Here is a 17,988-nt window from a genome sequence, read left to right as displayed (position 1 = left end):
TCCCGTTACATGTATTCCGTTACTCCCCAACCCTGAATACGGCTGTATTTATAGATTCCTACCATCTGAACAATTCAAGCTTGAAGTACCACCTGTTTTCAACAGGGGGTAGTAATCGAAACTCCAGCTGTATACATAGATGCGTCTTTATAAAAGCTCTAATAAGTCTTCATTGACAACTAATTCAATTGCACAATGGATTGTTCTGGACTGCAGGACAATGATAGGCTTATGTTCAATAATCTGGAAATTAACAATATATTTCATTTTGTTAGAATTATTAATATTCATAATGATAAGCAAATCATGTAAATAATTTGATTCAAAATTCCAGTCGATTGACAGCCCTACTTAAAACATGTCTCCCAGCTAGTGGGTGTCCAATCCGTGTCTATTGAGTATTTACTGATTGGAAGTCCTCTGGGCACTATCTTGAACCCCAGAAATGAAGCATGAAATTATTCCATCTTGACCCAGCTCTAGTGAGCGGTTCAATCATGTCAAGAAAAATACCGTAAAAATATAACTTTTTTCTCAGAGAATGTGTTGTCGGGCTCCATCCACACAAACTAGCTTTGGTACTAGCATGGCAGGGTGAATAGTCCAATCTCTCTCTTTTTTTCTTGCTTCAAGGCCTCCTAAAGAAACTGTTGCTGCCTCACAAAAGCAAGCAGGGATATATTCAGGTCCAACATGAGTTCAGCTTATCTATGTTTGTATGATGGGTTTCCAAACTCAGTTTCTGCACTAATGTAAACTGTAAATGGGGATTCTCCAGCAAACATCCTGTTTGGTTATAGGTTTACAGGTTTAACCTCTATCTAGGACATAAAGTCATGTGGAGAAAGTTTGGGATTTTCAATGAATCTCTGAAAAGCAGCAAAGAAGCTTTACTAATAGTATTTCAGCATTGGGGTAATGCAAAAACTTCCTGTTTAATGAAATGCTGGAAGAATTTGAAATTATCTTTCAACCCAAACCATTACATTTTTTTTTTTTTTTTTTTCGGGTTCCATGATATTAACTTACACACATACACATGACCAAACAAACACTTAAGAAGTGTTAAGTTTGTTATGTCATATTCAGTAGATACTCTGTGTTGCTAAAAAGGCCACAGATGCCTGTTTAGATCTGTGAATCTCTTCACACTGCACACAGGCAGACTGCGGGAGATCAAATCCCTCTGACAGCTGCCAATTCATAACAGGAGGTCTCCTGCTGAAGACCGAGACTGTCAACAGACAGACATCATTAAACAGAAAACAAACAACTATTCACAACAGTATTGATTTACTGACCAAAACTGATGTGTCCTATGACATTAGGTAATGGAAATAAATCTTACATGCCAAGACAAACAATTTTTTCAAGCAGTCATTAGTCAACATGAACTCACAGTGGGCAGTTCTAGATTTACTCTTCTGGTCAACTTTTAAAGAGTTTAATTGCAGCACAGCTAATATGTTCCTGTTTGGAAGGTACTTTGGATAAAAGCATTTGCAAATTAAATTTTTATTTAATACATTTTTATTATATGGCTTTTATTCAAGGGCTGTCATTACTCGCCACGTGTGGAGGTCAACGTGAGCAGCCAAATGCTATATAAACTTAGACTTGCATAAGTGTACCAAGTGGCATGACAGATCTTTCTGCTCTAATGTGATACATACTGTTTAAATTATTTACGCACACTGAGTGCATGTTTGACGCATCGTCTAAAAGCTACATTTTCATGTCACACGTATACCAAAGCCTGTAGAGATATCTAATATACCCAAGCCCTGTAGTTGCATTGTTTTTTTTTTAATTAGTCATGAAATGCTACTTTTTTTTTTTAATAATTGTATTATTTTCCCTGAGGTCCACTGATAATGTTAGTAAAGTTTTTTGCACCAAAACAGTCATAATTTAGTAATATATGATAATTTTCCACCCTGTCTCTGACCCCGTCTGAAACGTAAACGTCCACAGTTATGATTGGCTAACATTGAGCAGCCCCTCAAATACAGCCATATTTGAAACTCAACTGGAAGAGAATGAAGTGAACCAGCTTCACAACATTATAAAACTAAATTTCAGGGTTTACACATAATGCACATTCAACAGATTGCATTCGAATATATTAAACTGTTCACTAAAACACAGCAGCAACATAAACTATCAAACAGTCATGACATTTGAAATAATCAAGAATGAAACTGTTTACTTATGATTTTGCAATTGGGTCCAATACTGCTTTTAATTTCCCCATCCTTCAATAACAGTTCCTTTGCAAAGCTTGAATTGTATTATGACTGGTTCACAAACAATCCACGCTGATATGAGCCAAAAAAAAAAAAACACAAAAAACAAACCACCTACATACAAAGTCCCAAGCACAATGAAATGACGCACACATAGGCACACTGAGGTGCACATCTCCAGGAACACATCAAAACGGTCAAAGACTTCCATCTAGTGCATGTACAATTAAAAATAGTGCAGATGTGCAAAAGAACGAGGAGGCAGAGCAGCTGAATAAAAGAGAATGGCTTCTCCTCTTCAGTGTTGTAACTTGACAGCGTGTCTTTTAAAAGCAGCGATATACATGACAATGGTCAAACGTCTGTCTAGTGCATGTTTATATACAAAAATTATTCAAAATATACCAGATGGCTCCCTTTGGTGTTCAGGAATGGTTAGCCACACTAGGTCTTTTTGTCCTGCTCTCTCAAACGGAGCGCCAGTGGGCAGGGCCAAGGGTGTGATGACGCATGTTGTGGGATGTGTAAATACAAATGAGCAATGTCTCATGATGTCATGAACACACAGATTTCAAAATGAGATGTTTCAGCAGAGTGGTAAATATAAATGCTCTTTTTAGATTGGGGAGGAAGTTTTGAGTTCTGAAATTAACAGTATGTTTTTATAGTAGTTACATCTTATATGTCTAAATATCAAGGAAAAATGTATTCTCCATTTCATGACCCCTTTAAGACATCATGATCAAAATCTTAGATATTTTAGCAGATACACTGTAAGCATTGGATTTAATGTGTTCTACTATGTTAGAATTGCCATTAAAAGATGGCTTTTCTGTATGATTTTGATGTTTTTTTGAGATTTTAGTTTTTAATATTTAGCTTAGTATGTTATTGTTAGCCTCTTTCACCTGTTCTCACATCTTTTTGTAATCGCATAGAGGACCACAAAAGAAACAAGGCTTTGGCTTTAGTGTGTTTGTTTATACTTAAACGTTTTTTTTAATTATTATTATTGTATGGGATGGTGTTTATATTATCATTTTTGAACATTTTGTAAAAATTAGTCAAATAAATAATAAAAGGTCTAAGGGTGTGTCTCAATCAGCTCCCTAGTTCCGTAGTCAGGGCACTGATCAGGGAGTCTTTCATTTTAAGTCTCAATTGCAAAATCGTTCCTGTACACTAAAATGTTAGTCCCTAAAAAATCCCACAATGCACCGTAAAAACCAGGGAGCATCATTGCTCACCATGATCCCTTACCGGAAACATTGTCAGGTCTTCTGAAGTCTCTCAAGTCCTTAGAAGACAAGTACAAGTGTAAATATATGATGTCAAAGCCTTATTTTCTCTTTAAAAGAGATGTTGTTTGTAATGTCTTTCATCCATAATGAAACAATCTTTTAAATATTAGTTGTTAAAAACAGGTTTAAAATAAACTCCTTTATATTTTTATTTCTTTATTTAATGTAATTTATCTTTCATAATAACACTGTACATTTGAATATCTTCAACGAAAATGAACGATAGTATTATTTATACAGCGATTGTGTTGATTAATAACAGCTGTGCAGGAGCCTGGGTAGCTCAGCTAGTAAAGACACTGACTACCACACCTGGAGTCATGAGTTCGAATAAAGGGCGTGCTGAGTGACCAGGTCTCCTAAGCAACCAAACTGGCCCGGTTGCTAGGGAGGGTAGAGTCACATGGGCTAACCTCCTCATGATTGCTATAATGTGGCTCTCGCTCTCAGTGGGGAGCATGGTGAGTTGTGCGTGGATGCCGCAGAGAATAGCGTGAGCCTGGTAACGCGCTCAACAAGCCACGTATATTTAAGTATGTCCCTCCCTAACGTCCTGTTCCAATAGGAAATACAACAATACAGAGAAGAAAATTACATACATCAAAAGATTTCATGGGTTGTAAGGTATCTTAAAATGTGGATATTTATTGCTTTTCATTTTTGTGAATTTTAGTAAAGGTCAGCTGATGTCAACATGAGTGGTCATCTCACTTTTTTAGAGGAATTTATCTTGAAGGACAGAAATGATTAAACCAAGGTGCTTTAAATTCTATGCCATCTTGGAAAAGAAACTTATTTATGCTTAATGTACTTTTTTGATGTTTGATTTATGTTTAATATTGGTCTTGTTTATTGTTTTTGGTGTCAGGATCCTGACATCCATGTCGTGTCTCATGATGTGTGTGAGAACATGGGTTCTGTTTGTGTCCTTTTGCCATGTGCTCTCCTGTCAGTTCTCTGTCTTGTCTTTAACCTTCCAGTATGCTCTGTCTTAAGCCATTTAGTTGTGGTTTTCACTGTCTACATGTGGGAAAGTGCTCTCTTTTTGCACTTATTTGGTTTGTTTGTTGGGTTTCTGACGGTCTTGTCTTGTTCCTGTCCTCGTCAGCCAAGACCACATTTTCTCTGTGTTCATTTAATATTGATATAAGTTGGAAATTTTTCATACAGTGGGTAAGGGGTCATCTGAAAAGTCCACACACTGTGCTGAAACGTGATAATACTGGGAACAGTGTGGTACAGGGTCGTCTGAAAAGTCCACACATTGTGCTAAAATGGTGGATATTTTTATTTAAAAACTGAAGGTTAAATGTTCAATAAGATGTAAAAAATTTAGAGGTGTGAATCTTCACCTGCCTCACGATTCAATTCGATTACGATTCAGAGGGTAACGATTCGATTATAAACCGATTCTCGATACATCACGATGCTTGTCCTCCAATTCTTTTATTAATAATACACACACTTGAAACTCTTTCTCTTTCAGCCTTTTTATTAACCAGCTGTTTTCAAACTAAAGAACATGTCAAATTACATGACAACCTGTCTATTTTTCAAGTTACTCAGCAGTATGTGTAAACACAAAACACTTTTTTGTATAGCACTGTAAATATAATCAACAAAAATAAAAGTTTTGACATTATAAACATAAAATTCTGTAGCAGCTTTATTACAGGAAAATTCTTATACATAAAAAAATAACTTAAAAGGCTGCCTTTTATGCAGATAAAATAATCTGTACCACAAGGTAGTATAACATATTGTATTGTTTGTGGAAAAACAAAATTCTACAAAAATAAAGCCTTCTCACTTTTTAGTAGGATGTATCAAATGGCAGTGCTTAGTTGCTGAAGTTTGGAATTTCTATGTTCTTACTCAAAAACACATGGTGACCCACATGTTTGGGTTTCAGGCTGCTTCTTTTTGCTCTAGCTACATCCCATGCTGTAGAGAAAACGTCATGGTTACTTTCGTAACCTCTGTTCCCTGATGGAGGGAACGAGACGTTTTGTCGATGTAGTGACACTAGTGGTCACTCTTGGGAGCCCGAAACACCTCTGATCTTTTGAAAAAAGGCCAATGAGAACTGACAAGTGGAATTTGCATGCCACTCCCCTGGACATACGGGTATAAAAGGAGCTGGTATGCAACCACCCATTCAGGTTTTGTGCTGAGGAGCCGAGACAAGGTCCCGGCCATTTCAGCGGGAAGTTCAGCGTTGTGGCAAGAGGGACACAATGTCTTGTTCCCTCCATCAGGGAACGGAGGTTACGAAAGTAACCATGACGTTCCCTATCTGTCACTCACTTGACGTTGCGTCAATGTAGTGACACTAGGGGTCCCTACACAAAACGCCACAACTAGCTGAACTGTGTTACGTGGACTAGCGGTGCGAGACGGGCAGACTTTTGTGTGCCTCGTAGCCAGCGCATCAGGCTGTCACATAACCTCCCCCAATGCTGCTATGAGCATTGAACGGTCCTTCAGGAACAAGTCGACTGCTCAACAAATAGGGACAGGCTAGCCCAGCCGAGGCCTCTTTTCCCTCTTTTTTCTCCCCAAAAAGAGTGGACATCGCCTGCCTGAGAGACCGCGCTGTGACCTTCGTCGCCCGGAGAGCGAGGTCGGTCGCCGAGCGCAGTTCCTGCATCAATCCCAGGTCAGAACTACCCTCGGGCAGTTCTTTTAGCACCTTGGCTTGGTGTACTTACAGGAGAGCCATGGCGTGCAGGGTGGAGGCGGCTTCTCCAGCGGCACCATAGGCCTTAGCTGTCAGAGACAACGTAAACCTACAGGCCTTGGATGGGAGCTTCGGGCGCCCACGCCAGGTGGCGGCGCTCTGTGGACACAAGTGCACCGCGAGCGTCTTTTCCACCTGGGGGATCACCGAATACTCCCTGGCCGCTCCACCATCGAGGGTAGCGAGAGCGGGGGAGCTGAAAGATTGGGACCGGGCAGTAAAAGTGCCTCCCATGACCTTGTTAGCTCCTCATGCACTTCCGGGAAGAAAGGAACGGGGGCAGGGCACGGCTGTGAGCGGCACCCCGAGCCCAGGAACCAATCGTCGAGCCGCGAGGGTTCAGGGGAGAGCAGAGGTTTCCACTCTAGCCCGACGCTCGCGGCCGCCTGGGAAAGCATGTCCGTCATTTCCGCATCGGCCTGAGACTGGGCAACCGTTCCCGAAGGAGGAAGCCCAGACGAAGCCTCAGCATCAGACCGGACGAGCCCGCTCTCCGATGTTGCGCTCGATAACTCATCATCTTCCGGGGTGCCAGACGTGATGTCGAACCCACCCTGAGACGAGCCAGCGATCTCATCAGAGCACGCGATCGGGGCAAGCGAGCATGCTGGGGGATGGGAGGTCCGTGGGGGGATCTCATTGAGGTTCCCAAATCGCCCCCAGTGCTAACCGGCATGGCCTCATACCCGTAGATAGAAAGACCGAGGCAGGGAGCCACTGGGGTGGCTTGCTTTCTTATGAATGCAAGCCGCAACCACAACGTTGCCATGGTCATGTTCTTGCAATGAGGACATGATCCATCCATGAACGATGTCTCCGCGTGGGCAGCGCCCAGACATGTAAGACAGCGATCTTGGCCATCAGAAGTGGACAGATAGCGACCGCAATCAGGAATAACACACAAACAGAAAGATGTTCCATGTGTGCCGTTCTTTTATGAATAGAAAATATACTCTTTTCAGAATATACTCTTTTTTTTTGCTCTAACGAAGTGCCCAGGGCCGTTCTCTGCATTGCACAGGCACAGAGGGGGAGAAGCTGCTGAAATGCGCCATCAAATCCAGCAGTCTTTAGCGAGGTGAGTTTTTTTCTAGAGGAATTGTATTCAGTGCACTGAATGCAACCGCTCGGCTCCGAAGAGAAAATCTGAATGAGTGGTTGCATACCAGCTCCTTTTATACCCGTATGTCCGGGGGAATGGCATGCAAATTCCACTCGCCAATTCTCATTGGCCTTTTTTCTAAAGATCAGTGGTGTTTCAGGCTCCCAAGAGTGACCCCTAGTGTCACTACATCGACAAAACCTCGAATGAGTGACAGATAGGGAACTCTCTCTGCAGAGATGCTGGTTCCTGGTATACTCGAATATTTCCATGCTAGCTTGGCTAGGAGAGGGAAAATGGCCTCGTGAACACACCACCAGGTCAGAGGGTCCCCAGTGAGAGACAGTGATGGTGCACCACAGTACCTTTTCATTTCATCCTCTGCCCTATCATAGGATGTCCTGGGCTGTACTTGACTATCAGGGAATGCATGGCCCAACAGACTCACAATCAAAGATGAGGCCCTTTTTTGGGGGGCAGACGGGAATTGCTCCTCAGGCTGAGACCTTTCTTCACTTGTAACCAAGTTTCTTCCAGGGTCTTCACTGCCTTCTGCACTCACACTCTGTGGTTGAACACAAGAGAGAATAAAATAAACAACCAGTTAAGCAGTAAGCACATTTTCAATTATCTACCAAACCTCCTTAAACAGGTATATATTAACTTAAGCTTTTAATTAACTACACAACATTTTAATGATAACTATTTTAAATAAGATTTAAAATGAAACATGGAGCAATCACCTGTAGTACTGCAGCCTCAGAAGTCACTTGTCGGTATGTCTCCAGTCTCTGATCTTCTGTGAGGAAAGGCAGTCCCTTAAACCGAGGATCAAGTGCTGAGGCTGTATAAAGAATGTTCTTTTCGTCTTCACTTGTGTACCTCTTCTGGAGGTCTGCTTTGATAGCATGCTTAATGTCTTAGATCACTGGCGAGTCTCCAGTGCTGTCCGTCATGTTCTGGAGGAGTTGTGTAATCAAAGGTGCAATGAGACTCACAGTTGGGTTTCTTTCCTCAGACATCAAAGTCGTGGCATCTTTCATTAGCTTTAATGCCTCCACAGCATCTTCAGCATTGGACACATCTGTTTCACTGAGAGTGCAGATGTCACTCTCTGCTCTTCTCACCTCAGGAGATAGAAAGGCGGCACAGACAGCCGGCTGTTGCTCTAAATATCTTTCCATCATTTCATATGCACTATTCCACCTAGTGCAAACATCAGTTTTCAGCTTATGACAAGGCAAACCAAGAAGTTTCTGCTTCTCCTGAAAATGGTGCTTAGCAGTTGTGCTCCGGTGGAAAAACGAAGAGATTCGCAAGATTCTAGCTAGTAGCCTTGACACAGCAGGAAGTTTCAGTGCATGCTGAGAGGCCAGATTCAATATGTGTGCGAAGCATCGTATGTGTAGGAACTTGCCCACTCGAGCAGCAACCACAATATTTGCAGCATTGTCTGTAACTAAGGCTATTTCTTTGTGAGCTGCCACTCTGCAATAACATTTTGCAAAAACTCCGCCAAATGGGCACCCGTGTGGCTTTTGTAAAAGGCTCTTGTTTGTAGCACATGTGATTTCAGCTGCCAGTCATTGCAAATATAATGAGCAGTTACCGTTACATATGAATCTGTGGTGATGGATGTCCAGGAATCGCAGGTGATGGCCACTCGGCTGGCATTACACATGGACTCCATCACTCTGGATTTTGTGTCACTGTATAAAACAGGTATAGCGGTGTCTGTAAAAAAACTCAGAGAAGGGATTCTGTATCTTCGCTCCAGGGTATGGAGGAGGAAGCGAAAGCCGGTGTTTTCCACGACCGTGTAAGGGTGGAGATCCTTTGCAATAAATGTGGCAACGGACTGTGTGATCTTCTTTGCCCTTTCGGAGATCTGATGTAAAGTTGATAGCATCGATTGTTGTTTTGTAGGTTGATTAGCTACATTTTGCGGGGTTGCTGCTAACTTTAGCTCCGGGTGAAAACGGGACATGTGATTCCTCATATTTATAGTGTTGCTGAAGTATTTAATCTTGGCTTGACATGTCTTGCACACTGCATAATTTTTATCAAGCTCGTTTTTCTTTTCTTCGTAAAAAACCAAATGTGCCCAAATATCTGCTATCAAGCAGCTAGGTGCATTTTTAAGCACCGGCTGCTGCTCTCCCTCCGCCATGTCTCCTATCTACGATAAATTAGACAGACGCACGTGCGTTACTTCCGAAGGACATAGGCAACAATCTTTGCCTATATATATATATATATATATATATGATATTTAATTACATTAAAAAAAAAATCTATTCTTTTTATTTATGAATCAATGCAGAATCGTTCACGTCAGCATCGCGATGCATCGTAAAAACTATTATATTCCACAGCTCTAACAAAATTACACAGACCCAACAATGTATGAATACAATCACTGAGTCATAAAGACAAAAAGTACAGGTGAGGAAAAAAAATTATAATACCAACAAAAAAAAAAAAAAAATACAAAGAAACCAACACAGATGTATACATAAATAAGATAAATAATCGAAGAGATACAAATATATATTTTTTGTTATAAGTCATGGGTCAGGAAAGTTCTCAGCATATAAGAAAAAATATAAACATTTTATTATTAATAACTCAAAAAGCATTTATTAAGAAACTCCACTGGCTGCCGTTCCTCGCACATACGAACCACGTATATCTCCCTATATTTCACAATCCGATGTTGGCAGGTATGGCTTCTGCTCAAGCCAGCCTGAGTGGATCTGTCTCCTGGCTTCCCGTCCCTTCTCTGCCTGTTGGTTCCTTGGACTCCCTCTTTGCCTGCTGGTCTGCCAAATGTCATCGGCCTGGCAAGCCTGCCTCATCATTGGTGTTCCCTGGTTCAGCCGCCCAGCCATGCCTCCTTTCACCCTTCCCCTGTCTCCAGCCAGTCAGTTCTCCACCCACCCTGAGACTGTGGTTTTGCCCTTCGGGGATCTATAAGTTTGTTTTGCCTCACCAATAAAGCCTTTTTGTTTTACTCTGCATTTGAGTTCATCCACACATGACAGAAGAAATATCTGTCAAAGCCCATTTTGGAGATAACAACAGTGGCGTCTCAAGCTAATTTTTTTGGTGGGGCACAAATAATCACTTAATGCAACTTTTTTTTTTACCAATTATGTTCAAATTTTGAGGAGAGGGTCTCTGATTATATGACTGCATACATCAATCCATACGTCAGTATGTTAATGCATAAAAATAATGTGCAAAAATGTATAACAAAAAGAAAGCGTGAAAAAAATGGCGCATCCTTTCTGCCAATTATAAAATACCCCTAAAGCACACACATCCACATCAAAAAGTTCAAGTAACTGTGAAAGCAAACCAGATATAGGCAAATCGTCAAAGGTTGTGCATATTATCTAGCTAACTCGCATGAACAGCCTAACAAAACTAATTAAAAAAAAAAAAACTCATATTTGCATTTATTGTAATCTAATACAAACCAATGCATCAACACACAAAACACAATGGCATCCAATTCACTGAAACGATGAGCATTGTAACTATTCCAACCAGCAGCACATTAGAATAAAATTAGCTAATAAAACTTCCCAATGAAGTTCACTACGCAGGTCTGCACTCCAGACCAGTAAATCCGGAGGACCATGTCAGCTTGACATACATATGATCAAAGCTTTTGATTGGCTAAGGGGCAAAGGCAAACGTTGCACATGCGCATGACATTCTCCAGATCTCAGTTGATTAACATAGAGGCCGACAGGCTAGCCCTACACATAGCAAATGAGAACAATTAAACGGCTTTAACACAACAAACCTTAATAATTATATAATTTTTAAAAATAATATCCACTGTGGTCTTGAATAACAGACACAAATCAAGTTTAAGATGCGGAAAATATATTAGTTCTTAACACAACAGAGCCTCATCTGCCCTTAATGTAGAGATGCCACTGAATGACAAAATGATGTCCATAAAGGAGACAGGGACTAAATTGTAAATTCAGAAACAAGTGAACATCTGCTAAGTTAGAATGACCTTTCAGTGTAACTTCTGTAATGGTCTTTTTATATAAACTTCTATTAGCATATTCATCATTTTCAAATACTAGCCGATTATACAGTATATTCACTTATAATATCCAGCTTTCCTTTCATTTACACATTATACTTACATATTATATAATCTCCTGACCTCTACTTTGCATTGCGAATGTGCCAGGAGCGTAGTGTACTGAATATATCATAAACCATGACACCCATACAGTAGGAAAGAAAGAAATATAACACATGAGACCTCAATATCTTAGTTTCTCAATTGATTCTGGCAGCAATAAGATGAAATGGAGATCAAATGGAGACTTTTGCTTGCTTCTCAGATTTCTCTCCTGAGATAAAGACCTCTGTAATCTTATGTGTCTCCTCTATGGTTCTCTCTGGTTTTGCTTTAGGACCCAGATTTTACATTGGACATCATGTGGCAACCCAATAAAGTGTCAAAAGTGTTTAACATGCAAAAGTAAACAAAAAAGTATTTAAAATCAAACAATGTGTTCATATTACCATGAACTGCACAAGTCCAACTATATTCAAACTTATTATCATGACATATAAGGCTGAATAGGAAAATTAACTATTATGTCAATGTATAAACAACAGCAAAAGTCTGGGACTAAGGTAACAATATTCAGTTTAGCACTCTAAACTGTCCTCAAAACTTTGCAAAAACAACTTAAGAAAAAGCAGAACAACCCATATATTTGAAGCAAAAAACAAAACAAAAAAGATACCTTCAATTAAACTCTGTATAGCAGCCCTCCATGCCGGAGCGGTGCCGGACTGAACTACTATTACCCTCTGTCGCCTCATAAGCCTTTGCCACCAGCTGCTGCCTGCCTCACCCCTGCTCAGCCGCGGGTATCAACCAGCCCTGCCCGGGCATCAGTGAGGCCAGAAGAGACACAGAGAGCCAACATCCAGAGCACAGAGCTTGTTACTGTGCATATCGAGAATGATGAAATAAGAACAGGAGTTTTCATTGAACTAACATTGACCTACATATAAACACAAACATGTAAGTCCATCACACGCTGCTAGCATATCAATAGAGCCAACCTCTGGTGTCAACTTCCCCCATTCGATATTGTATCGACTGTATTTGGGGAAATTGTGTCTGTGTGTGTGTCCTCAAAAAACGGCACAAACCTTGAACTTAGTTTTGAAACTTTTAAATAAACAAGTGTTTGAACAGGGATAGAACAGTAAAACATAGCTTTTACACAATAAAGGGGAGAGATATCAAGAAGAGGGCAACTCATCCATTTATATGTACTGTATAATATATATGGTATGTCAGTAACTATGTTTCCATCCAAGGATTTTTTGCGAAAAAAGTTTTAGTCCATCAAAATAAAGCTGATGGAAACGCAAATTATCGCTAAAATTTCACAAATGTCGACATTCTATTTTTCCGTTTAACTCTAGCGCATAAACTCTATGTCGATACTTCAAATATCATGAAAAACTGGTTTGGAAACACTTTTTGTCAAGAAAATTGGCATTAACGCAAAAATTTAGTGTCACATGACAGAATTTGCTCCAATTATTAGCCTGTGTTAATCATGACGACAAGGTATACATCCTTAAAAGCCAATTTATTGTACGTGATTATGGATTGATCTTACTGGCATATAGATCCGATGCTGCAAACATGACACTTCCAGGAGTGCCAACACAAATATCTCGTATCATTCACATCAACAAGTGCACAGAGAACAAATGAATGGCCACTGTTTGTGATTAATTTAATCGCGGTAGCCATCCGTTTATTTATTAAAGTTGCTTTTCCACACTATTCAAAAATTCTAAATAATAGATAGCAGTCACGGATTTAGCCCACAATACAAAAAAACATCATTTCTGTGCACAAAGATGTTTTAAATTAAAAATAAATACACAACACTAAGAGAAAAGCATCAGTGTGCTTTTTTGGAACACTAACATAGCCCAAATCTATAAAATTATTGTTTAGCTTATTTTTGAAAAAATGCCAGCAAAATTCCCTGTATTAAATTAAATACATTACCAAACGAAAAAAGTATTAAATTAAAAAAATAAATTACCAAATGAAAATATATATATTTTTAGACCTATATATGCCTTTTCTTTACACAAATTTAAATTAGCCTTTCCCTGTTCTTTTGACAAAAAAAAGTCATCTGAATGACATTCTCAGAAAGTTCTACACTTTTTTTCAAGACTATAAACTATCAGAACTATTTGTCCAATGAGTTCACTTTCAGAAAACTAGCTTTTGAAAATTTTAAAAAGTTTCAACATTTTAAATCTAACCCTCTTTACCTCAGATCGCATTTGCTGAGCTTGTTCAGAAAATGTAAATTGCATTATGCTGCTAAAATTAATTTTAGATGACAATCAAATTCAGTTGGTAATTAAAATTGCTGGACAAATATGCGGGACATAATGCAGTTGTGATGGCAATGCTTTAAATTAGATGATTGTTCAAAATAGCCTATTGAATATCAGGAATGTATCATATATGTAAACCCTGTTATTACACCGCATCAATTTTTCTTTAATAGCTGTGCACACAGCAAATACACATCGATGGATGTGTCTTATACTAAGACCGAAAGTTTCCCCCACTACTTGGTGCAGGTTACCAGCTTGAAGAGGGCCATGACGATTCCCTTTTCGGTCGGAACCGGTGGCAACCTACGATAGGCACAACATCAGTAACATTTGTGAAATTAAAATGACAGTAAGCTGTCTAATTTCAATGAATTGTCTCAATACTCTCCCCATTTTACCAAAACTTCGGAGGAAAAAACATCAGGGACATCCGGGAGGCGAAAGGTACATAATTAGCGATAAACAAACATTTCTGTATGGAGACGGCTTAAGGGCAGATTTCTTTTGTGATAAAACAAAACATATGCGACAAAGTGTTTTTTTAAGCATGATGTCATCACGCACACCATTTTTATCGATAAAAGGCCATTTGAATGGAAACAGGCAGAAGACAGCAAGAACTAGGCTATTGACAAGGCCAGCAATCTCCAAGTGAGTGGACCTTGGTGAAATAGGGACCTTTTAGTAGGAATATTATGAATTTCCTTAGGCTTCATGAGACAATATTTGCTCATTTTATAAAGCCTTCTTTACAGCTGCACAAAAGAGCATAACAGCCAGTTTCTTTAATAAAAATCCTATTCATAGATTAATTTATTTTTAATGATAACGTATATACCTTTAAAAACAGACCTAGAGGTTGTTAAGCGATTGTACAGTATATGCTTCTTTTGAAGCCATTAGTCCACATTATTTAATCATAATTTTTTAATGAAGAATTTCTGGTAAAGAATTACACTACCATGTTCCTGCAGAGAAAGATCCACCAATCAGAGAATCACAAGAAATAAAGTGCGCCAAAAGAGCTCTGCAGCAACCGCCCGAGTGGGTCTCCCTACACTCTCAAACTACTTACATGTTTTTATATATCTGAATATTTTGCAATATAATTTAAATATGCTGATTCTGCAATCATAATCAACTTTAAATCAATAGTTTTACATTTTTCCATTGTTTTTAATTAGATTACAATGCTTCATACCTTAGCCTTTTTGTCTGATTTTCAAATACTTTTTTGCTTCAAATTAAAGTTTGTAATGTTGTGATTCACTTAGGAGCTGGTTTGTTCATGGAACTCTTTTATGGAGGATTTTATGAAATCTTTATGGAAAAAATAAATGGGAAGCTTACTTACGAAACTAAGATGGCTGAAAAAGTGGATGGGCACTGTTGTGCTCCATTAGGTCCACAAGACAAATTACTTATTTAATGTATTATCATCCCATAAAATAAAATATAAATAACATAAATAAATAAAAAATATTTAAAATAAAATAAAAAGTACACAACCAATGATCCAATTATTCACACTGTTATTAAAGCAATATCACACGAGCAAGAGTGCTGTATGTCCAGCTATCAGCACGGCTGTGATTTGGCCGTAGGCACGAGATAATCACAGCCGTGCTGATAGATAGACAATACAGCATGATTGCGAGTGTGATATTGCTTTTATACAACAGTTCAATAAACAAGTAAATAAATAATTAAGGAAAAACGAAGGACTTCCCCAAAAAAGTGCTCTTTTGTTTGGAACTACTTTCTTACGCCACAGGATCTGCTGTTGCTAGTTCGAAAGATTTTGCTGGCTCAAATCTTTAATGTCACAGGGACAAATAAAAATTCACATATCTAGCTGCTGTTACACATCTGCACTGCTCTTACACGTTAGTTTGGAACGTCATGAACACAAGCGGAGTGATATGAACAGTAAAGTGTCTCAGTGCTGATGGTTTGAGTTATGAGCACTTTTATTTCCTCTCGTCCAATCAGATTCGAGGACAGGAACTAACTGTTGTATAATGTCCCTTCTCGAGCCTTTACTGGCCATGTTTGTGAGGTGTAAAAAAGATAAATTTACTTCAAAAGAACGACAAAACTGCAATGCCCAAATTAATCGTGCAGCATGGAAAATATCCAGCTGTCAACAGGTCCATGACACACTTTAGAACAGAGTAGATCTGTTTGCACAACCCACTGAATAGCAATCTATAATAATATCGAAAGTTTTCATATTTGAAAGAAAGAAAGAAAGAAAGAAACCCCCTTAGCTGACACGCTCACAGGAGGTGCTGCTGCACAAATCAGAAACAAATGTATATAATAAATTGTATGTGTATTAGGGGTGTAACGATCCATAGATATAGATCGATGCATCGATCAAATCACCAACGACACGATGTCATCATTTCAATGCATAAACATCGATGTATACTTTTTTAAGATGCACCTTTATTTTGAAATTCTCTTGCCAGCCACGTCCGTACACATTTCTGTCAGGCGATGCAGCAACCTTATGATATTCATCTTGCTTTATAAGCACTAAATATGCTTCTCATCTTGCCACACGGATGTGCGTGGAGTGACCGAAGCCTGAGGTTGCACTGTGCTCTATCTGTGCTCACCTGTCAACAGGGCTGCGAGCTCCTGTTACAGGATAGCGCAGAGACGATCACATGCACAGTTAAATTGGGCTTCCCTCGTTATCATGGCGCATGCAACACATTTGAATTCTACATGAAAATGTTCTATTTTAAAGCGCTATGATGCAATTCAACCAATTCAAATTGCAAAACAGCTGCAATATTCTGAACAGCGCTAATGAGGCAAAGAGAAAACACCTGCCCTGCACCAACATCAGTTACAAGACTTTTCACATCTACACATAAACATCCTTACTAACATTTAACAGTAAACTGTAACAGAATTTTTCAATACAACTGTGCAAAAAACACAGATAGCACATACTCTCCTGTCGTGGGTAAGTATTTTGGATTGAAAGACTTTCTTGATTGTTGTAAAGATGATAAATTGTCATAGTAGTGTTTACCTCATTCCATAAGGCAATGAGCTGTTATCAAAAGATTAATGATCATATGTATGCACTTTATTTTTTGTATTATTAAGTTTTTTTTATTATTTTTTTTATAATAACCTATTTTAAGTACCTATTTTGTTGTGGATGTTCCAATCTGGATACTGGATTTGCACTTTTCATAAAGCTCAATAAAATTTTAGATTTAATATTGATATTTTGGTTGCATTTGTGAGATAATAAATGTAATTGTGTAAATTACAGCACATAATATCGTAATATCGATCGCAGGGCCCTGAATCTAATAAAATCTAAATGGCATCAGCAGCAGGCATCGGCAAAAATCTGATCGCTGGCTAAGAGAATCAATATAAGCCTATATCATGATGAAACTTGTGATTTACACCTCTAATGTGCATATTATCAATTTAACTCCAAGGGCCAACACACACACTTTACTTTGCTCTTAAAAAATAAAAAAAAATAAAAAAAGAAAAAAGAAAGAACAGAGAGAGAAACTTATTACACCGTATTTTCAGTTCTCCTCCTCAGTGTGTGTGTGTGTGTGAATTTAGTCAGTCTGTGTTTAATTAGTGCTGTAACATCGGGTCAGTCTCAGGTGCTGGTGTAGTGTCTCCCCAATGTTAAGCTTCCATTAGTTCCCACGGCCCAAATTAACATAGTTTATCTCCCCCAAATCCATTACAGACAACATGCACTGGAGAGATTACATTCAGCTCTCATTCAACTTTCTCTCATTTCCACCTTAACTCAACATTCTCTCCTACACTTTTGTGGTCCTTTTGCCTTTAATGAGATAGGACAGTGGAGAGGTAACAGGAACATTAGAGGGGACTGGGAATGACTTAAGCACCCGCACATAAACACCACCATACAATGTGTCGAAGCACAGGTACAAAGCACTAGGCCATTATCCTAAAGTCAAATGTTGCATATGGTTTTAGAAAGAAAGAAAGAAAGAAAGAAAGAAAGAAACTAATGATATCCTGCAAGTCTTTACCACGGTATTGAGAGCGTGAAACAATGTATCTCAGTATCTCTCCTGTCTCATTCACACACACGGTCTCACAGAGAGTGGAAATGGTATGTGTCCATTAGGGCTGAAACGATTAGTC

At 39.0% G+C, this 17,988-nt stretch overlaps 1 protein-coding gene across 2 annotated transcripts in view; it reads right to left on the bottom strand.

Annotated features, from left to right (window-relative positions):
* Positions 1-17,988, bottom strand: part of LOC127420490 (sterile alpha motif domain-containing protein 10-like) — a 119,053-nt gene that overhangs the window by 74,630 nt on the left and 26,435 nt on the right. The window contains exon 1 of one of the 2 annotated variants that reach the window (XM_051662824.1): positions 12,177-12,271. The exons of the other annotated variant lie outside the window; for it this stretch is intronic. Within the exon in view, the coding sequence (XP_051518784.1) occupies positions 12,177-12,255 (79 nt within the window). The 5' untranslated portion in view covers positions 12,256-12,271. Of the gene's footprint in view, positions 1-12,176; positions 12,272-17,988 lie in introns of those variants that run through there. 2 annotated transcript variants of the gene reach the window in all.

The sequence above is a fragment of the Myxocyprinus asiaticus genome, chromosome 29 (assembly GCF_019703515.2).
Source record: "Myxocyprinus asiaticus isolate MX2 ecotype Aquarium Trade chromosome 29, UBuf_Myxa_2, whole genome shotgun sequence".
Lineage (NCBI taxonomy): Eukaryota > Metazoa > Chordata > Actinopteri > Cypriniformes > Catostomidae > Myxocyprinus > Myxocyprinus asiaticus.
The sequence above is the reverse complement of the archived record's forward strand: the minus strand, read 5'-3'. Positions and strand labels throughout refer to the sequence as shown.